The sequence below is a fragment of the Vidua chalybeata genome, chromosome 3, assembly GCF_026979565.1.
Source record: "Vidua chalybeata isolate OUT-0048 chromosome 3, bVidCha1 merged haplotype, whole genome shotgun sequence".
Taxonomy (NCBI): domain Eukaryota; kingdom Metazoa; phylum Chordata; class Aves; order Passeriformes; family Viduidae; genus Vidua; species Vidua chalybeata.
This window is the reverse complement of record NC_071532.1, coordinates 81662987-81685508: the sequence shown is the minus strand read 5'-3', so window position 1 is coordinate 81685508 and position 22522 is coordinate 81662987. Positions and strand designations below refer to the sequence as shown.

At 36.7% G+C, this 22522-nt stretch overlaps 1 protein-coding gene across 2 annotated transcripts in view; it reads left to right on the top strand.

Moving 5' to 3' along the window:
* MEI4 (meiotic double-stranded break formation protein 4) overlaps positions 1-22522 on the top strand; it is a 69574-nt gene that overhangs the window by 6898 nt on the left and 40154 nt on the right. For both annotated transcript variants that reach the window (XM_053938606.1, XM_053938605.1), the window contains exons 2-3: positions 2109-2357; positions 13545-14104. In XM_053938606.1, coding sequence (XP_053794581.1) covers positions 2109-2357; positions 13545-14104 — 809 coding nt within the window. The remainder of the gene's footprint in view (positions 1-2108; positions 2358-13544; positions 14105-22522) is intronic.

Genomic DNA, 22522 nt, shown 5'->3' with positions numbered 1-22522 from the left:
GATAGTAAATATGTGTTTGTCCTTAAAAGGAAGATGAATCAGAAAGCTTTGGCAGAGTGGTCTCTAGAGGTACCACAATGTTAAACAAACAGTGTAAGACATTTTTCTGCCTGCCCTAATTTATCGTTCTGCTCTGTGCAGAGACTTTGTAAGAATGGAGCTTGACAGACCCTGTTTGAGTAATATCTGGGTGAAATTTCTATTGATGAGATAATCTGGAAAGCACCTTTCATATTCAAAGCCAAATATTTTGGATACCTTACTGTTACTAGTTAATCTTCTTTCAGTGTGGTCCCACATATTTCATGTTATTCCCAGCTTTGAAGGCAGTTCAATTATTTGCATGCTTTGTATTTGTAAACATTTCCTTTGATGTTTAAGGCAAGCAAGAGTCTTACACCAGTTAGCCATCCCACAGAGGTGCTAATCCTTTGAGATTGAGAGAAACAACTTCTGCTCTTCACTGAAATTCTAGATATGAATTGAAAAGTTGTGTGAGATAGATTTTCTTTATCAGAAATTTTGCAAAAGTACCATTTAATGTATAAATGCTTTAAGTAAAGGATATATATAGTTCAGTTTCTAAAGGCTTACTGTTTAATTAATTTAAGAATGCACTGGTGGCTTAGATTAGGTGATTTTGCCCTGACACATGACAGAAATTGAGTGTTTCAAGTGGAGAAGAGTAGCTTAAAATATAACTGTGGGTAAATAGATCCCAAGGAATTTTTGCACTCTTGTCCTTCTAGATCCCAAGGAATTTTTGCACTCTTGTCCTTTGTGCTCTGTTCTACATAAAGTGTTAACTGGCTGCTGTGTTTGAATTGACAGAGTGCAAGGAGTGCACAGGGATTGTTTGTGTTTTTCAGAAGTATTTGAAAGATGAAAGAAATACATAAAAACCAGTGCCTTCTGTAAGTGTCCCTGATGGATAAATGAATATATGATGATTTATGACTTACTATCTAATGTCAAGTAGAGCCAGAGGAAGAAATCAGCTTAGTGATAGCAGATGATCTGGTGAAAGGATGACCTAAAATACGTTTTTCAAACCTGTGTTGTGACTATTTCAGAGATGCTCAACACAACTTATTAGTGCTTAACCTGCAGCTTTGATGGATAACAAGAAAAAAACAACATTGTGAAAAAATTGTAGATGTCAAGCTCAGGGCAAAAGTGTAGAAAGTGATTTTTTTTTTCTTAAATTACTATTTTGGGAGTGATATTTTTTCAGGAAAAGAATACATCAAACAACTGAATGAAAATGGTGTGGAATTAGGAAAAAAATGTAACTTTGCTAATTAGATAGACTGGTTAATATTAGTTGGGTTTAATTTAATTTTTCCTTCTCTGCTCCTAGGCCCTGTGCTGTTGCACATGATGTAATCATCTATTTTAATAGATTTTATTTCTCTGACTCTTTTAATGCCTTTTGCCCCATTCTCACTGTTTGTAACAAAGTTTATAAAACTGTCTTCTTCACTTACCTTGCTAGCCACTTGCATCCCTTTGATGCTGTCTGCTTAGCTTTCTGCAGGCTTGAGGCTTAATATAGACTTAAAACTACAAGGGCATCAAAACCAGGTGTCCAAAACCAGACACAACCTCAAAGTTTTATCTTTTGAGCACTGAGACCTTATGGTATCAAGAAATTATATGCATTGTATTTAAGTATAAATAACTCGAAATTAATTATTGTTATGGGTTCTTCTGTCATGTCAGAATTCTTTTGAGGGGGAGAGAGTGTCAGGGTGGGTTTTTTGAGGTTAGTATTTTTACTTTCTTCACCCTTGCTTTAGTGGAGATTACATTTGCATTAAAAATTTTGCTAGGATAAGGCTATTTGAAGTGCTTACTATTTCCACAGTTATTCTCAGACACTGGCTGAATTTTATTTTTATAGCTGAGTGCAGCTCATGTATGTTCTGTTCTCACATTGTGCACAGATGCTTGTATTTCTGTTCTTGATGATTTAGGAATGCACTAGAAATTAAAGAATTGGTCTCACTGTTGAACAGTCTTCAAAGCCAAGAAAATATTTTGTGTCATTTCCTTATGGAATCATAGTGAAGTAACCTTTTTGTTTTCTGTTTTTTCTAATGCAATAGAAATCAAAGGCGGAAGAGAAAAACAGATTTCATATTTGAAAATATCAAAACTAGCATTGGCTTTTGCAATTATCCACTCAAAACCACCAGGGAAGAGTTCCAAAGAATACACAGAGGACCTTGCCAGAACTGTATCTGAACAAGATTTAGGATGGAAATGGAGAGTGCAAGTGCTGGAAGCTGAAGTTCTTCGATTACGACAGGAACTTCTTTTAAACAGGATCTCTCCAAGATTCTGCTTGGAAAATAGTAAGTTCCTCAAATAATTTCTGTCTATGTTGCAATAGCAAGGACCCAAACAGCTTTCATGTTGTCTGTACCATTTCTTGTACCTAGATGTGAAAGCCTTCAATGTACAGTTTTTTGTTTTCCCAGAGTTCTGAGGTAGTGGAACACTTAATTCATTTGTAATGGGATTGTGCTTGAGAATTTGATGCTTATGCAGAATTTATATATTTAACCTCAGAATCAATGTACACATTGATTATACATATTAAACAAAATAATTGCAGACAAAACGTGTCAATACACAATGTTACTCTATAACCTTGGAAATACTAGTTTGTAAGAACTAGTTTGCATTTACAGTTGGAACATGTCTTAAAGACATATTGTATATTAAAAAATATGCATATTTTTTAACCACCCTACAGATTTTAAAATCAGAATTTAAGCCTAATGTGTTGGAAGCACTAATCCGTAATATGTGTAACAGGAAGGTAGGGTAGGCAAAGGACTGTACATCTGTAGTTTCTGAGAGTGTATTGAGACAGTGGATGCTGTGAATGTTTTTTATGACATATAATAAAATATTGTGAGTCTTATACTATTAGATTCAGGAAAGCTTTTAGTCAAAGTAGAGTAAAAAAAAAAAAAGATAGTCTCAAACAGCACTGTTTCTCTGACTTGTGCATGTGTAGTAAGTCATGCTCAGTTTAAGATATCAGTGGCACTGTGTGAGCTTGGAAATCAGGCAGTGGAGGATTTCTCTAGTCTCTGGGGAGATACTTTCCTGGAAGATGTGGTCAAAATACTGTGGGCTGAAGGAGAGAATCTAAAATGATCTCTAAAATCAAGATGTATAGCTAATTGCTTTATGACTTGAGATTTTTAGAAGGTTCCCTGGTGGAAAACTTGATGAGGCTTTACCACACTGCTTTTGTACTGAAACAGCGTCTTTATTGCCATGCCTAAAGATTTCTAATTTGTAATGTTGACTGATGGGGAGAGCATTAGACTTCAGCTAGAAGCTCTAATGGTTTATGTATTTAATTAGTATAATAGACCTTTCTCTACAGAGAAGTGATTTAATGACTATTCTTGCTTTTTTATTGTCTGTGTGTCTTATTTTCTGCAACCTATAGCAAGCATGATATTTAAGACTAAAAGTAACTTTTCAGATTCAGTTTCCAACAGTTTTGAAGAACTGGCTGCATACTATCAGGAGAATTTTATAAACATCTAATGTCTGGAGAGGATATTCTAATTTTACATTAAGCAGAACACAGAAAACACTACCAATTAGCAAAATATAGCAAACAAGATCAATTCACTTGCAACTTCTATATTCTAAGTCTAATTTTTGAAAGATTGTCTAAACTCTAAATTTTAATTGTGAGATAGGCAGAGAAAACTGTCCCTGGCAGATAACACCTCTTGCAAAGGATGTTAATTTTCATTACCCTAGTCACACTGAAGTTTGTTCACAGACTTAAAATGTGATAATATTTTCTAATTTTAGAAAATTAGAAAATATTCTAATTTTTCTGCTGAGTGTGCATTCATGATTACAGTTCCACTGGAGACAAATGCTCATTCTTGCTTTGAGTAAAGAAAGGTTGTTGCTGGTACCTGATAGAATATCTGTTGGTGAGATCTATGCACTCCTTGGGATAGCAAGTTGATGATGTATGTTAGTAGTAGAGCATCTGTGGTTGACATGAATGGGAAGATGGTTGTAGAAGCAAGGCCTACCTGAAATAGGAGCCACTACACCACTGACATCTTCTGCCCCAAGATAAAAAAAAAAACACCTTTCTTGTGTGTTGTGTGCCAGTTTTGAGATTTTTCAAGCCCATGGAGAATAGAAGCTAAAGGGTGGCTATTGCTGAGATACAAAGGCACACGGAGCTTGAATCTAAGTAAGGAGAAAAAGTGGTAATAAGTGCTGTTTTATCCTTTCAAGTGAAACTACTATAGATCCATCAAGCCATCATTAGGATTTCCCAGGTTTACCACCTAATATCATACCAGAGGTATGCTCTTTAGGGCTGAGGATGATTACTAGGATTGCTCTTAGCACCAAGTAATCTGCAGATATGGATCCTTTTCCTCCTCCACTCATTTCTACAGCCTCATTTCTAGAGTTGGTGTTCTGCTTAAAATAATGTAGCCTCATAAAAATATTTCAAACCCCCAGCCTTTCGATGGCTTTCTTCTGTTTTGATTAACAACTTTAGATACAGGAATATTTGGGTTTCACAAAATCCACCACCAGAAAATCTCATGCAGTAAGAATAAGATTGCATTTGTTCCTGCTGGTGCCTCTTGAGAACTCAAGAGTTTGAGTTCTCCAGATAAGATTCACTTTGCAGTTGTATATTCTGTGCTTTGCATCCTGAATGTGAGAGCTTTCCTCTCCCACATGCTGTTTGTAATAATAGTAGGAGCTCTTTCAGAGACTTCAGGAATGATTAGAAACTGCCCATGGAGTTTTATTTCCTTGATGTGAGAAATTTGTGAGCTCTTTGAAGCTGTGGTACCTGTTTTCCCCCTCCACATACAGTTGAACACAGTACGGACGTGCAAATACATGAAGCATAAAGAACAGAGAATCCATTTTTAAAAGAAATGATGCCTAAATTTCTTTGTTCCACCTGAATAGTTCTTTGTCCTCAGAGACACTAAAAAAGTTGTGGGTTCCTAACTTAGGGGGAGAAGTATGCTTTGCTGCAGGTAAACTACTTGGTGGTATGAGTTCTTACAAATGAATGTGTTTTTTATGAAAGTGCAGTGGTTAATATTCACTGACTGTGCTGTGTCTGGAAGGTCCTTATTTGACTTACTGTTCAGTTGTCTTTCTGAATATAAGGACTCTGTTCCTTGGTGGTGCTTTTGGCTGTATGTCCATAATATGTGGAGGAGGAGAAGCAAACCTTTTTGCAATTATCTGTTATTTTTCACCTTGATGGTATTGTCCTGACAACTAAGTCCATGGGTAGAAAAAAAAAAGTCAAATCTCATGTTAAATCAAAATTTCATGCCTTTCTTTGATTCAGATTAAAATTTCACAGAAAGGAGGATAGAAACTTCTTGGTGTAATTTCAAGAATAAGCATTTAAAGTATTTGAGCATTCTGTTGTCACTTTGCTTTGGAGCAACAAGAAAAGAGAAAAGTTCTTACAAAGCATTGATGAATTGATAGATTCATTGATTGAAGCACCTGTCCTCCAAGACAAATTCCTTCACTCTTATCAGTTCATAAAATCAGTGATCATATTGTTTCTTGGCAGGCTGTGTTAAAGAGCTCTGAAAAGCCTGCAGCTGTTACTCCAGCCCAGGAAGGCATAAATGCAGTATTCTACCCTTTTTTTGCCAAGTGTGTATTTTAGGAATGACAATTTGGAGGATAGGTGTTTATTACCTTGGTTGCTTCCAGCTGATACTCTTGAAGGTTCTAGATAGATTATCCAGGCTTTATGTTTAGCAAAACTTGTCTCAAGTATCTGTTCCCTCTTCCTTAGCTTCACCTTCAAACTTGGTTCAAGTTCCTCCCTTCTTATGCAGTGGGTAGGAATTTACTGAACTGCTTGCTCCTCTAATTAAAATAAAAACCAGATTCTCTTTATCCTGTACCTTTTTAGAATTACGTTACTTTTCCTTTTATAGGTCATTTACAGTGCAATGTCTTCTGCCATGCCCTGGAGTTCCCTCCTGTTTTTAGCCTCCACAGTAGCACATGTGCCAGCCACCCTACCACAGTGTGTCTGTGTGTTTAGGGAAATGCTGACCTCTGAGTCACAATGTGATTAACCTGAGTGTCTCATTTTTAACTTTATCCTGGGTCTGTGTTTCACCTTTCAGGATACTGTCCTCTAAATTGTATTCTGTGTCAAAGAAGCAACTTGTATCTCTTTTGGGAATAATACCCAGAGAAAACAAGAATTTTTTATCTCCTGCTTCACTCCTTAACTTGGTGTTTCTTGAGGCATTTAGTTGTACGTGTGGAAAAAAGGGAGCAACTTCCTTTGTAGATTAGTATGAATGAAGACACTTCAGTCTCATTTATTCTCACTGGGAGCTTTATAGAACTGGAACTAGCCAGTTCAACAGCTGAAGTAAAACTGATTATAAACATTACACAGCTACAGTTTACCAGCAGCCTTGCTTTGGGCCACAGAATTCAACTTCCTCTTCCCTTTCCACTTCCCTGTAAGTCATGGCTTGGGAATTTCTTGCTCAAAAGGGAGAGACAGAAACTCTGGGTGCTCATCGTACACCCCAGGATTTCCCTGGTAGGCAGAGACAGGATATCAGGTACGTCCTGCTTTGATTATAGCTGGAAAAATGATGGCCAGTCAAAATATTTTCTGAATAATTGTATTTCAAACTTCTGAAAGGGCAAAGCTCTCCATCATGACTTAAGTAATATAGCTTGTGATGTTTCCTCTGCCTCCTTATATTAAAAAGCGTGGTGGGAAAACATAATTGATAATAGATTTTTTTAAGCTCATTTTCAAAGAGAAACCAATCAGATGAATTCAGAAAGGTCAGGCCAAAACCTGAAGATTTCCTCAGTGAATATGTTATCTGCAGCCTCATAAAAGAGTCTTCCTTGTTAGTGGGGTTAACAGCAGTCCACATCTGACTGAATAATAATCATACAAACACATTAGTCTATTAGGGGAAATTATTTCCCTCCCCAGAAGCTAGATGATATAGTGTGAAATGTTTACATATGTTGTAAATAGCACTTAGCAACAATCCTAGTTCATATGACATGAAACTAAGGTAGAGGACTACAGACTAGAATTTCTAAGTTATCATGGTATGTTTAAGGAAAGGCTATTTTTTCAGGTTGGTGTGTTCAAATGAGCTGCTGTTACAGATTGCTGTGTCCTGTCATCACTTTCCTCCACTGGTATTTGGAAGGAATATAAAAGCATGACAATTGCAGAGGAACTGTCAGCCTCTGAGGGGTATCTTTCAATTCTTGCTTTTTCTAAGGTCAGAGGATTCTCCATTGGGCAGCAGTCAGCTCTTAATTTGATGTTGCCATGGAAGACAGTTCTGATTATTTTTTCAAGTGCTTAGGAATCTGATGTTTCTTCATAAAGACATTCTACCTCCCTACTTCTTGCTTCCCCATCCTCCCAAATAAAAATAGGTGTCTTTCTCTCCATTCAGATCCGTAAGGGCAACCCAGTGTGTCATCTCAACATTTTTTCTCTAAGACTTAGGGGTGTCAGACACATAATACTTCAGAAATGTAATTTGACATCTTAAGTGTACTGGTGTACTCCCGTGCATCTGCCAGTGGTAATAATGCAAGTAGGCAGCATGGCAAGGAATGTCTCACAACCAAAGAAGTATTTTATGTTTTTATGAGGAGAACAGAGAAATGAGAGCAGATCTGTGAGATGGCAAAAATGAAGTTAAATTGTGTTTAGTACAGATTTATAGGAATATGGCTCTTGGAATATGATGATGATATAAATCTGTTCTCCATAATTGTATTGACACAATGGGGAACTTTATGAAAGCTGAGGCCTTTTCAGGATAATTAAATAAGTTAATTTGCAATCTGTAAAAAGCACCAGCTGGAGTGTAATGATTCATTGAAATCTCAGAGAGCTGCTCCTCCCATGGATAACAGGTCTGTTTTGATTGTGGAAACTTTCTCCCTTGGAAAACAGGTGCTGCCTGTCTTATCTGATGGCATTGCTACAGCTGTTCTAAGCACATACTTGGGGCAAAAGGACCCAAGAAACATCCTTTACTTTCCAGATTTCTGTGTAAGGAACCCATTCAGAGGCAAAAGCAACCCAATTTTTCCAGCAAGAGATAGGGTTTGTTATTATTTTATTAATTTCTTATAAAATATGTAGTGATTATTAGGAATAAGATTCATAAAAGCAAGTGGGATTCATAGTTTAGTGTAGATTAATTTATTTTCTTCTGGGTAACAGAATGATAGTTCTGGGGAAAACTGAATGTATATGGTAAAAACAGGTTAAGAAGTGGCAATTAGGATCCTTTTGTCTTTAAGTCTACTGTGGGAAGCTAAGAATCAGTCAATTCAATTTTTTTTCCTGGAAATACAGAATCACAGAATGGTGGAGGTTGGAAGGGACTACTGAAGACCCATCTTGTCCAAGCCTCTTGTCAAGCATGGTCATCTAGAACCAGTTGTGCAGGACTGTGTCCAGACATTTTCTAAGTATCTCTGAGAATGGAGGTTTCACAACCCTTTTGGACAACCTTATCCCAACTGAAATTTATAATCTAGTTCCTCAAGATCTTTGTTTGCGTCCTTCTGGATATATAGACAGAAAAGCCAAGTATTTATACCATGTTGTATTCAAGAAAAGTGATGTTAGGAAGGTACACTTTAACTGACTTCTTAATGAGTCCACCTCACTTTAGCCTTCATCTCACTAAGTTGAATCCAGATCATTGCAGTCTTCATTGGCTGCTATTTCCTGTCTCTTAGCAAAGCTCAGTTTGTTTCATAATGCAGAGCATTTTTAATAAGACATAATGCTTACAGTTTTGCACTACCAGTTCAGTCAGGTTGTCTTTAGAGATAACATTTATTCATTTAGTATTTTGAAATATCCCCTATCTGGTTTAGAACTTAAATTTCAGTCACATCATTGAGATGGTCAATATTGTAAAGCTTGTCAGATCTTTTGTTGTCAAAGCTTCTTGGTGAGCATTAACCAATCCAAATCTTTATGTTTGTCACCTGATTATGTATCCTTTCATATCTTTACTGCAAGTTTGCTTTGTTTGACTGGAACTGCAGAAGATTTGTGCTGTCATCTATAGAGATCCCTTAAAAATGAATGTTTGTATCCTCAAAATCCTTCTCTGTTCTTACTGTGAATTCTAAACATTTCGGTGCTTTATGTAAGCAAAATCCCTAACAAGTTGAAGTATATGCTTCTAAGCCTTTAGAGAAGCACTTAAATCCTAGCATTGAACAATTTGAGAATTTTACATACTCAGTCCTATATTCATTTCTGTGAAATTATCCCTAAATTGGATAAAATATGTCAGCATGCACCTTTAGCATTAAAAAGCATAAAAAAGCACCTTGCATTCAAACAAAGGACCTTTCTTTTCCAAGCCACTTACAAAAAAAAAACCCATGGAAATGCAGAAGCAAAGTGTGGGATACAAGGCTTCTTATTTGGAGAATTCTAATAATATTCTAATAATATTTTGGAATTATTATTATGGAATAATAACAATAGAAGTTTGGCTTGGTTCCAGGTCTGGACAACAGTGGGGTAAACACATAAGTGTTCATGAAGAGGGAAGAGTTGTTTTTTCCTCAACCAGTCAGTTTGGTTAGTAATGAAAACAGCAGCATAGAGGCAGAGTTACACATGAAAGAAAGGCAAAGAAAATGTATGAGTTTTTAAATAAGAGAATAAACTTGATTTATTGTTCATGGAAAGTGCACTTCAAACAAACCAATCAATGAAAATTAAATGAAGAATAACAGCCCTGAAAAATGTAGACCTGGACATAATTTCACTTATGCTTTCATTTCCTTTTAGAGGTTATTGACGGAACACCTACTTGGAAAGCGGAATGCTATGAATGTCTCATTTTTAGTTGTCTCTTGTTTTTTCTTTTAGAAGTGGAACTGAGAGTATCAACTGTACCTGAGTTTTAAGAGAACTTTACGTGTCTGATGTCAGTGGTTTTGATTTTCAAGTGATAATCCATGTGTCTGCCCATGAAATGAGAGAATATAAACAATGTTTAGTGCTTGAAACTGAAATAATTTTTTCTTTGCAGAATTCAGATCATGTCTTCATTTTCCTTCTTACCTCTGCCACCTTCAAGCCTGTTTTCTGTTCTGCAGTCCCTGTTGGTGGTGAAACTGCAGGTAGATTAAGTTTTTCAAAAGACTTGAAGATCATTTTACCATTTCACAGCAGTTTCATCAGTTGAGGACCCTTCTTCCAGTTTTTAAATGTAGAACTATATGTAGCATTTGGCCTTTCTTATTCAAAAGTTCTCCAGTCTGAGGTAGCCACCAGCAGAGTTTCTTAAGAAAGCATCTTCCACCACGCCAGCTCCTACTACACAGAGCTCATACAAGCTGCCTCTTCTGCTCTGCACTGGGTAGTGCGAGAACGAATGTGGGAGATGGGACTGTCCTTGGTGTTTCCTAGAGCTTTGCTTCCTTAGGACTAGCTGAAGGCTCCCTATTCTCTAATCATGGGCCTGGTTGGCGTCTCACTGCTCAGATGAAAGCCTCTTTTGTGGTCCCACAGCAATATGTAAGTTCTGAGTTCTAGTGCCTGCACACCTTGCTGACACACTGTGCCGTGTGTAAGTCACTCCCTCATCCCTGGAGTGGCTTCTGATTTTCAGTCCATACTCTTTCTGCAGCAGTGGATATGTGTAGAGGGATGTAAGTTCTTCAGTCTTCGCACCCCAAGGCTCTCTGTGGGACCACATCTTGCTTTGTTTAGGGCTCAGGATCTTGCTTTGTTTTTTAGCTCAGGATCTTAGTTTAGTAAGGAACTAAAGTACTAAATAGGAATTAAGAACTTAAATATTTCCTGAATTTGATGTGACAAATTTAAGGAGACTGTAAAATTGTTCATGACCAGATATTTCATTGCATATGGTGTTGTAAAATTTGTGGTCACTTTATCACACACACTAAATTTTCATATTTCTTGTTCCAATACACTTATAGTAAAATGTTCTTGAAATTAGTATTTAAAGATTCTTGTTAGTCTGAGGCAGGCTTAATGCCATTTCTGTTTTTTTGGTGTTTTTTTTTTACTTGATAACCACATGGTGTGAACATGAAGACTGCAAGACTGCTTTCTTATTTGAATAGTAGGTAAGTACAAAGTGATGAGTTTAGCTTCTTTCAAGAAAAAAATTACAGGCTATTTCTAGACATTTTGAGGGAAATGTTATTTGTTTTTTTGGGTTTTTTTGGTTTTTTTTACAACATAACTGCTACCTCATTCCCAAATGACTGGAACATGTAAATGACTTAACAATTTTAAGCATTTTGTATTATTCGTTTAGCTGGAAATACACTGATATTGGAGACTTACTGTAACAGGGTTTTCTGGAAGCTCATCATGGAAAAGGAGTTTGATATTGCAGTGGCTAGGAACCTAACCATAAATGCAGTATTGTCTCCTAGTAGACGGAGTGTTTCATTGAATACCCTACCTCTTTTATTTGAGAATATCTTAAGTTTGGTTTCTATGGATATTGCTGCACTATTCTTCCCTTTTTCTTCTCATTACTTCACCTTTCTTTCACCTCTTCAGTGTTTGTTTTTTTCTTTTTTTCCCTTTACACTTCCACAAGAGAATCAGAAAACATACATATAGGGGTTTTGTACATAGTTCTTGCTTTGTTACTTCTGACATTAAATCCTCATATGCAATTTTCCATGTTGTCCCATGGGATTGAGAACAGGAACGAAATAACAACATAGTGGAACTCACAGTAGATGGATTCCCTGGAAGGGCTTATTTTCCTTAAATGGCACCAAAAACCACTTTTCAATTTTTTTTCTTCTGAAATGGGTTTTGCTCAAAACCTTAGGGAGAGAAGACATGAAAGATGGATTCCTGATCTTGTTAGTCAGACCATGGGAAGTGTGCTTTGCTTCTTTGCTTGCTTTCCCAGTTGGGTATGCAGGACGTTTGGAAACAGTGTTAATCTATAAAATGCTAAGCTGGCCTTAAAAGGCCTTCCAGGCCTTTTCCTACCTCCTGGAAATGGCAGTTGATTTCCCTACAGTTAGCCTTTTCATTTTGAGTCAGTTGTGTGCCAATACCGTGCAATTTCAATTAAGTCTGAATGTTAAAGACATGAAACTCAACGATAAATAATAAACCATGTTTCCAGTTTTGATCTTGATAATAGTGCTTTCATTGGTACTGGTATGTTTTCAGAGACTGAATTGATGGTCAGAATTTAATTAGAAATGGTGAATTTAATGAAGTCCATATTAAAATTTTTGAGTAGTGTTTTATTAACATACAGAATACTGTAGGTTGCTGCTTAGGGATGTTTTCTGTGTTAAGAATGTTTTTTTGCTTTTTTTAACTTGCTATGAAATATAGCATCTATTTCCTGTACAACCAAACCATCTGTAATTTGTTTTAATTAATTTAAGAGGAGGATGGTACTGCATGGGATCCTTGTGGAAAATGAGCGGTATAGGCAAGTTTTCCAAGAGTGAGAGGGGAAGCAGTTTGTGACTCTGCCCCAGTAAGCAGGGCTGACCCAGGAGTTGGGCAGATGTGGGGGTTCTAGCTTGGCCTTGTGGCACTGAGATGTTTATTGGTGTTGGACTACCACTTCACCTCTCTGGCTTGTTTTGACTGTGATCTTTTGGCATAGGTAGCATGTAGAACAGGTGTTTTTTGTCACCTAGAGCTGAGTTTATGTCAAGAGGCATTGTCTTAAATGTATTTAATGTGTGAAATGGGATGAAAGAGATTCTACAGTAGCACACGAAAGTAATTTATTGGTGTGAATGTACTGTATAGTCTTGTAATGTAGTTTGTGTGTCTTTGAAGGAGATGGTATAAGATATGTGATGACTGAAGAAGCTTTTGATTCTGAATGTTCCTCTTTGTTAAATAATGAAAAAATCAAACCTAATGTTCTGTTCAACTTTGACTGTTGTTAGAATTTCCTACCTGACTGGGGAGAGAAAGTATACATAAAGAAGAATATTTTATTTGATGCAGTTATAGTAACAGACTTTCACTGCCTTTTAAAAGCAGTCTGAGTTTTTGAAAATAAAAGCAGTGAAAATGTTTGGGGGACCAGAAATTTACATGCATTTTCTTCCGTGGAAATTAATGGAGTATAGATATTCACTTAGATTGTTTGGTTTATGTCTACTTAAATTATATATAGGAATACTTAAAATTTCTGACAGTTTTAAACTCAGAATTACTGTTCATATTACTATGAGCATAAAACATATTGTTCACAAATAGACATTAACTATTGAAATTTTTTACTTTTATTTAAAAATATCTTCTTCCACAGCTAAATTCGAGTCATGAGAAGTTCTTGGGAGCTAACATACACATATATAACATGAATTTTGCGTGGAAGTAAAAAGGAGAAAGTATATATGGCACTTTCAATAAGCATGTATTTAAGCATTGCACAAATGTAATTTTTGTGTTTGCATTTCAGGAAATCAGGATACCTCTGCTGAACCTGTTCTGGGTCAGGAATCTATAAACCCTACAAGTTACTCAAGCCAGCTAGAAGACTCTGGATGTGATGTCTGTAATGACTCTGCATTTGATTCTTTAGGCACAGCTTCAGTTTTTCACCAATCTGAGCATAATGTCAACACTTCTAAACATTGGTTGGAAAGAGTTCCCCCACTGAATCTTTGCCATACTAGCAAGGAGCAATGTCTGACTGCTCCCATGCATTTTTTGCAATGTTTGCTTGAAATAAGAAAACTGTCAGAAAGAGGAATTCTTCAAGCAGACTTCTCAGAGCTTGAGAATGATTCCTTCACCATATGCAATTCAGTGTCTCAGTTGCTTGACGGACTGACTGTTTTTTACAACAGTCCTAAATTCCCAGCTCCAAGTTTCCTTACTGAAGGAGTTGGTGTTTTGATCAGTTTAATAACCGATACTAAATTATCAAATCATGTTTTGAAGAAGTGTTTCAAGAAGATAGAAGAATTTAAGAAAAATCTAATTCAAATTATTTTAAGAAATAGGAGTGTCAATAGGGTAAGTTTAAAACTTTCTTTCATATCCCATTTCCATATACTGTAATATTCTCCTCATTTTATGCACTTTAAAATACCCGTTTGTCTTATATTTTGAAGAGTACCAGAGATTTTTGTGATTGTTCTTTTCTGCAATATGGATAATAAATGTTCTGAAGCACTTGAAAACGTTCTTGCTCATGCATGCAAGAACTTCTAGCCTATTGCCAAGTACAGGACTTCTAAATAACTGATAAAAATGCAGTTTAAAACAACTTTATAGAAAATATGCAGGAAAGACACATTGTTTCTCTTGCTATGTGGAGATAGACTATGGATATTCATTCATATGTAATGAACTTTTATTCTTTCTTGAGCATCTAAATAAAATAATTTGTTTGGTTCAGATATCCATCATTCTCTAGCTGCTTGCAAATTTGTATTTTAAAAATATATAAGCAAATGAGTGAAGAGTTCAAAAATAATGTCCCCAGCACAAACAACAAGCAGGACTGAATTGCATTTTGTTTGTATTCATCGGTGTGTGTTGTTCCATGTATCATCTTGTTAATTTCCTCATTCAGCTGAAATATCCCTGGTCTTTCTTCACAAGATGCACTACAGGTAGTGAATTTCATTGCCTGTCTTAGGATTTTTGCTTTTTATTCTGGATTTTAGAGTATCTTGGAACAGACACAGTGGTGGTATTTTTTGACACTTAGATGTACCAATTTAGTGTCCCCATGTAGGTAACTATGCTACCATAAGAGAAAATTATTTTATCCCTGTAATCCTTGGAGCCTAAAGAATGTTTACTGGGTACTAGGTCCCTATTTTAGGATATATTCTAAAGCTGCCTCACTGAAAATGAGAGCCTGGACACCTGGTATGCCTATGGATGGATATACCCATTTGTCTTAATTTAAAATGAATCCAACTCACTGTGTATTGAGTGTTTACCCCAGAACATGAGCATCAAACAGATATTGTCACCAAATTAAGAGGGCATTGGGTGAAAAGGATGTACCTGTATTTCGGTTAGGAAGCATTCAGACTGAAATCTTTCCAGGAGTAGAGCCTTGTGTTTCTAGTACCAGAAACATTTCCACTTTAGTGTCAGCATGGTGCAAGACTCAGTTTTTAATTAGAGGTGTCCCTGGTCATTGTTTTGAAAGGATGTGACCGTACACTCCATTTGTATGGCATCAGGAATGGAGTAATACAGGTGTGACTCCTTTTGTGTGTGTGTGTGTGATCACTGGATACAAAATAAAAAACAGTCCTTCATTAAAGATTTCTTTATAATTGATGATGTCCACTGTTTCCATCATTTCCCATCTTGAATGGGAAGTCAGTAAATAATTGAAATAAGGTTGTTAAGTGTGGAAGAGCAATCCAGAGATTATCTGGAGGCGGATTTTCTGTTGATTGCAGAAATCTGGCAAAGTCTAAGTGAGAGGTATCACATCTTAAATGGGAGAAAATACTCTGATAGATCAGAGGTGTTTCAGACTGCAAAATATTTTTATGAATCATTCAGGAGAGATGGAGTACATCCACATAATTTGAAAGTGGCATATTTTCTCTGAATAACTTCACTAAAACAGATGGCTTTTTATGAGATGTGTTCTATCTTGCTTCCACCAAAATATTGATGTAAGAGTCATTACTACTGCCAGCCATTACTTCAGTCAAACAGATCCAAAGAGTTTAAAAATTGTATAAACCAATTACTAAGGGATAATTTTGGAGGTTCCCAGATTAGAGGTTTGGTTTTCTTTAAACTGAATTGCAAATGGAAGTAAACGTGTAGCATTCAGAATTAGTAGTGTAAATTGTATAACTAATTCTTCATGTGCTGTGTACCAGATATCTCCCAGGAACACTTTATACAGGTGGTGATTGAAATATCACAATTACAGGTCTTAAAAAAATTTACCATTATTTACAAGGCTATCTTCTAGAAAGAGTTGCAAACTATATGAATTTCAGTTCCAGGAAAATACTTAAATCCCTCCAGCATAAAAATATTAAGAATTTTGTTGTATCTAACCTTACTGTCAGAAAGCGTTTTTATAGACAGCCATGCAGCAATGTAGTATTTGACATGGCTTTCCCTTTATCATCCTCATCATTAAAACTGTTAAGATCTTGCAAGAAGGACAAAGGTCTGTGAGAAACACCTTCAAAAACCTCACAGAGAGAAGTGGCTGTGGGTTACACTTAATTAATTAATTACATCTTCAAGCGCAATCTCAGCTTTTTTCAGAACAAGTTAAATAACTTTAAATAATCTTTGAGAACTGGAAAAGGAATCATTATCTCTGCCTTAGATGTAAAGGAAGAAAAACAGCAGCAGAATTACTTGCTGTAACTGTAGAGTCTTATTGTTTTAAATGTTTCTAATTATAAAGCACTGGAAGCTGTAAGAACCAGCAAAGATGTGTATTCAGAAATTTTTTCCTGGATTCAGCTGCCTAAAGCTGCCTAAACTCTTGGATAGAGTCTGACCTGAAACTCCAAACTGAGATAGGCATCAAAAGAAAAAAAAAAAAGTCAGTCAATTAAGATATGTAGCAGAAAATAAAAGGTAATTTTATCTAGAATATTAAATTATTTATGTCAAAATACTAAAAAATAGCCTCTTTGATTTTCCATTTTTAAATTTTCTCTTTTCCCTCCACGTTTGGAGAGCAGCTCAGAAATATGCACACAGTTGTTAGACACACAATCTTTTGGAATAAACCTTGTGGAAATATCTCAAAAAAGGAGCCTCAAGTCACAGCTGCTCAGGGTGAAGTATGAATGTTCAGAGGTTCAACCGTCTGTGCAAGGCCTAACTTTGCACTTTCTGCTGGCATGGTTTTGCATCCCTGTATGGCTGCCACAGAAAAGTTTTTGAGGATTCTGTGTCTAACTCTGGTACAGATGAGCTGTTGCTTTAATGCAGCAAAATGTATGACAGTCATTGCTGATCTGTGGTACAAGTGCTTTGTTCATCACCAATTTTTGAGTCCTCAGCTCTGAGACCTTTGTAATTTGTAGGGGTGTGTATTGCCTTTCAGTTTGCAAGTTGTTTATCTGTGTTGAGTCACTCCACTGACACACTGCTATGTCAGCAGAAGCACTGTTGTATTTATGTAGGTTCCTTGCAAGTCCTGCTTTCAAGCAGACCAAAGTGTACTATAAAACTCTGTGAGATTGTATTCAGCTGGCAGAGCTGCTGGCTCTGGCTTTCAAAGGGACTCTACTACCTGACAAAACATGGGAAAACATTTTGCATGGAAAACTCTGGTAGGAACTATGGTACCTAATTACAGCCCCAGTGGAGTAGAAACTTCAGAAAGGAAGAACTGGAACATTGTTTTTGCTTAATCTACCTGCTTGGGATTTGACAATGTCTGTCTTCATCCACCTCCACAGAGGCAAATGTACATTTCTCCTGCTCCTAGTTGCATCACTCACTCACTGGCACTGCAGTGTGCCTGTTCTGTTGACATTTGTATCTGTCGTCCAGAATGTGTCCAAACAGGAGATCATTTCTCCTATATCAGAAAATACAACAGTTGGAAGCACTGGGGATTCCCAACTGCCTGGGCTGTTTAGGGTAGCATATGTGTTTTGTATTTCTAGTGGAGGTTTTGGTTATGGTAGTAGAGCACTTAAGAGATGACATCCTGGAGCTTGCCTGAAAGCCTTCTGTGATGAATCTAGGCTTGCTGTAGGTTCATAATATATGGAATTAGCTTTAAAAGTCAAATATGTCTAACAGAAATTAAGACACTTTGTATGTGTCATATTTACATCTCTTGTCTATACAACTGTGTGAAACTTCAAAACAGTTATTGTGAGGGAATGCAGAGTGTCATTTATTACTTTGGAGATAAAAGAAAAATAGGTTTATCTTTAGCCTCTTTCAGTGGTGTTCAGTTGTGTTCAAAGCTGTCATGGCCAAGTACGTCACAGGGTGCTGCATTACATGGGATTTCTGTGGTGTGATCCTTAGTGGTGTCACACCAGTTTGTCAGCACTGTAGACAATTCAGTTCACTGGTTGTACTTCTTTTAGGTGCAGTTGATACTGTAATTCAGAGCCTGGCTAATGCATCTGCTACAGGCCACAAGATCCTGGCCTTCACCCTGGGTTTTTTACAGAGATCTGTGTGTGTTTCTTGGACCTCATATTTTACGGAGTTAACCAAAACACAAAGGCACTACTTTTGGGATTCTAACATTGAGCTCCTGTTCAACAAGGACCTCATCTCTTTGGCCCATCTCACTCATAATCTCTTTCAAGCAAGACCTAGAAAGAAGAGAGATGTGTTTTAGTGGTTTGTTGTTGTTTACTTCTTCTCATGCTATGTTTAAATCATCAGTGCTGACTTTGAAGATGATGTTAAGTCATGAATTGCTGCTCCAGTCAAGCAACACACACACAAAGGTTATGTGATATTTCCTTCCTTTTTTTTAACCTTTTTATTTTCCAGAAATTGGCTACCTTTAGGGTAGTTGTTTTGAAGTTACTAGCATTAACAGCATCTGGAGGGACACTGAGACATCAACATAGTTTTAGGAAATTCTCTTATCCTGTTTGGGACTTTACTACTCATTTTAATTTTTCTCTCATTTCATCTAAAAGCCTTTATGTAAAATTTTTCCACTGCTCAAAATACTACTATTGATTGATAACATTGAACAGAAAAGCAAATGCAGGAGTTCTGAAGTAGTATTTTACTGCCTTTACTGGGTATTTGTGTGAGAAAGAATTCACAATTCTTCATGAAAATAACAAGTTGAAAAGCAATACATTGAAAAGCAGAAAGAGAAATGTTTAAATCTCAGTGGCAATTATATAATGAAATGTATATGTGTGCTTTATGCAGTTAAAACAGCACACATTCATCAGAACCATGGTTTTGAATCTTTTCTTATCTAGGATACAGTTCGTATGATTTATTAATGACTGAATTTTCCTGGAAGAGAGTAGTCATAAACTTACTCTGATGCTTGAATACATGCAACAGTATGCATTTAATACATGCTGCAGCTGGTTGTGGTTGACAATAAATTTCCCCAACTGTGTATAGGTTTGCAGTATTTTTTGTCAGCCACAGCCAAGACAGGACTTAATTCACTGGTTTGCAAGAGTCTTTCCTGCTTAGGGACAAGTAAGATTTAAAAATAGTTATTCATGTCACTGGTGGTTTTCAAGTGTAAAATGAGCAGGCTTCAGTTTTCCTAATTGAGTCCCAAGGGAAATACTATGGGTGCATTTTCATCAGCCAAAAGATTTTGCTTTTATAGGGGAAGAGCACTTCATTTGTATGTATATTAAAACATGTTGTCTGGATTTTGAGGTCTAGTAAGAGTCAATGTTTGAATCTCTTGATTATTGAATTAAATTTTCTCAGCAATCTGTTGTCCTTATGTAGAGAGTTAAGTCAAATGGTAATCAGAATCCATTGTCTTGAAAATTGCTACTGTCTAAAGCAATCACCAAACTGACTGACCCCCATTTGCTTCAGTAAAGTGGATCATAGAAGTAACTAGGAAAGAATGAATGAAAGAAAATGTTGTCCATCTTCCCCTTTCAGCCAGCCTCAGCTGATGCAGATCATACACTAAAGCTACAATTATGGAAGGAATATAGGACAAAGTTAGCTTGTCCGGCAGATGCTGAGTGGGCTGAAGCTCCCCATCAGGACAAGCGCCTGTGAGCTTAATGCCTCTTGCAAAAAGACTTTGTTGATAGACTCCCCTTGATCAGGGGTGTGTAGTAAACCCACAAAGTTCCCTTTGTTGCCTCAGTCTCTGATTCTGGCCCACAGGCTTTCAAGCAGCTCATGGATGTTCTTCTAAGACAACTCTCCACACTCAATCTAGCTCTTGAGGCAGAGAGCAATCTTCTCCTTTCTCCCCTGTCTATTCTGAACACTCTTTAGCTTTCAATAATCATGCTCCAGCCATGGAATTTTTCCCCCTGACCTTCAGTAATGGCAACAAGGTTGTAGCTTTCTAGCAGCACAGTGGCTTCCAGCTCCTCCAGTTTTTGCTCATGCTGTGTGGATTGGTGTAAAGGCACTTCAGCTGAGTTCTCAGTTATGTCACCTTTCTAGAGGAGCACCCATGAATTCCTTTGAGACATTTGCCTCCCTGGTGTTTCCCTGTTGGCTTCTGTTACCTCAGGAGTCCCTGGCTCATCTCCCTAAGACTGCAAGTGTGCTTCAGTAAGGCTAGTACATTTCAGAATCAGTGGCAGAGGATCCTCACTAGCACCCTATGGCTCTAATCTTTGCATATCACCCCACAGCTTGCCAGGGACAAGCTTGACACTGACAGCCACAGCAGTGAAGCCAACTCATAGTTCTACTGGAGAACATTAGGTTAAGAAGAGTGGAGAAAAGCATGAACAAGATTACGAAAGAGGGGAGATTTAGCCTGGGTATTAAGAAGAAATTCTCTACTGTGAGGGCAGTAAGAAGCTGAAATAGGTTGCCCTTAGAAGTTGTGGATGTGCCAGGCCTGCCACTGTTCAAGGTCAGGATGGATAAGGCCTTGAGCAACCTGGTCTGATGGGAAATGTCTCTGCCCATGGCAGAGAGGGTTGGGAGTAGATGATCTTTAAGGTCCCTTCCAACCTTTACATTTCATGATTGTATGATTCTATGAAGGGGTAAGGGCAGAGTAAGGGCTGGAGATGTGGCCTACAGAGCAAAGAGTTGAAATAATATGTATCAGTTTTTGAGACTGATAGAAGAAATATTGGCATGTAAACAGGAAGAGAGAGTTACATGAGAACCATCAATTAACAAAGGAAGCAATGTGAAGATAAGAAAAGGGGTGCTAATGTTCTCTGTATAAAAGTGAGCTTTTCAACTGGCATTGATGATTAGGGTTGGACTAAATGGGCAAGGGTAATGTGAAATGAAAGGTGAAAATAAGTTTTGTTTGTAATACTTCATAATTTGAGGATTCCTGCAATAATTATTTGTGTGTTCTGTATTGCCAAATATGTCAGTTTATTGGGAAAGAGAGCTGTTAGGACAAAAAGGTGCAGTGGTCCCAGCTGCATGGTGTAATGAATCACGCAACTCACAAAGGAATTAAACTGAGAAATTTTAGATATCCACTATTAAATAAAATATAACATGCGGATAAATGAGTTCTAAAAAAACTAATTCCTGAAGTTTTTTATGCTGTTTCCTGGGAAACAGTGTGTGTGTGTGCTGTCTGCTTTGGTTATCAGTCATTTCCTCTGCAAGTAACTTTTGATAGCCAGCTTGAAATCACTTGGAAAGAAGCGAAAGGTCAATAATACCTTCAAGTGGGCTTTAAAATCTGTAGCTAGGTGAAGGAGAGACCAAGTTAGTATGCTTGAGATAAGCTGAATGTTGACATTATATTTCATTTTGGCAACAGCCAGGTTGATAATGCACACATCCTTCCCAGCTGCTGTCACAGCATTGCCCTCTCTTGCTCTGCATCCTGAGTAACATGGGAAGACAGTAGAACCTGGGCTGTAGGAGGAGGGCTAGGGAGAGGTGATGCAGGACCTGAACAGTGAAGCAGGCTCCATTATTTCCTGTTTCTAATGGTATATTTTTTACAATCTAATTTTGTGACTCCGTTTACCTGAGGATTCCTGAAATGCATTGATTTTATTTAATCTACAACATTAAAAAAGCCCAAGGGATTAAAGATTTCTGTTCCTTTTTAACATTGGATAGAGAGTTGAACATATGCTTTTATCTTTAATAAAACTATATACTATTAGATTTTTTTTTTGTTTGAATGTTTCCAGAGTATAATTAGCAATGCGTGAGCATTACTGTACAACAAGATCTTACTTCTGTTTGCTATTTGCAGATTCATTGCTTATATGCTATAAATTTGTTCTGGATGCATTTAATGCATATAGTCTATGAGCATTATTTTAACCTTCTTTGTTGTCTCTTATTTTCTTAAAATATTGTTATAGGAACATAAGAGATTCCCCAAGATACAATGTAAAACCAGTGCTTTTTAATAAATCAGCAGGATTTTAAAAATCAGTATTAATATTTATTAAATATAATTACAATACATTTTTTATAATATGTTACTGGGAAGTATTTTTATTCTAAGGATACATTTAATAACAATGTTTATTAAATATTAGTAAATTCACCAGTGGCATTTTTCGGTGCCATTGATACTCATATCTCAAGTACCCTAAGTGGCATCATTACAAAATACAAAATACCTATTTGCTTCTCTTAGTAGAGGCTGATTCTTTAAATTTCAAGGTCCCCTGTTATCTAGTCCTCAAAAAATCCAAATAGAAAATGACAACTCTTGCCAAACCATAAAAGATATGGAAAATTTGTGAAGATTCTATGTAGTTAAATCTCAGCTGCTAGCATTAATAATTGCACCAAAAAATTTCATTGCTTTATTATCTA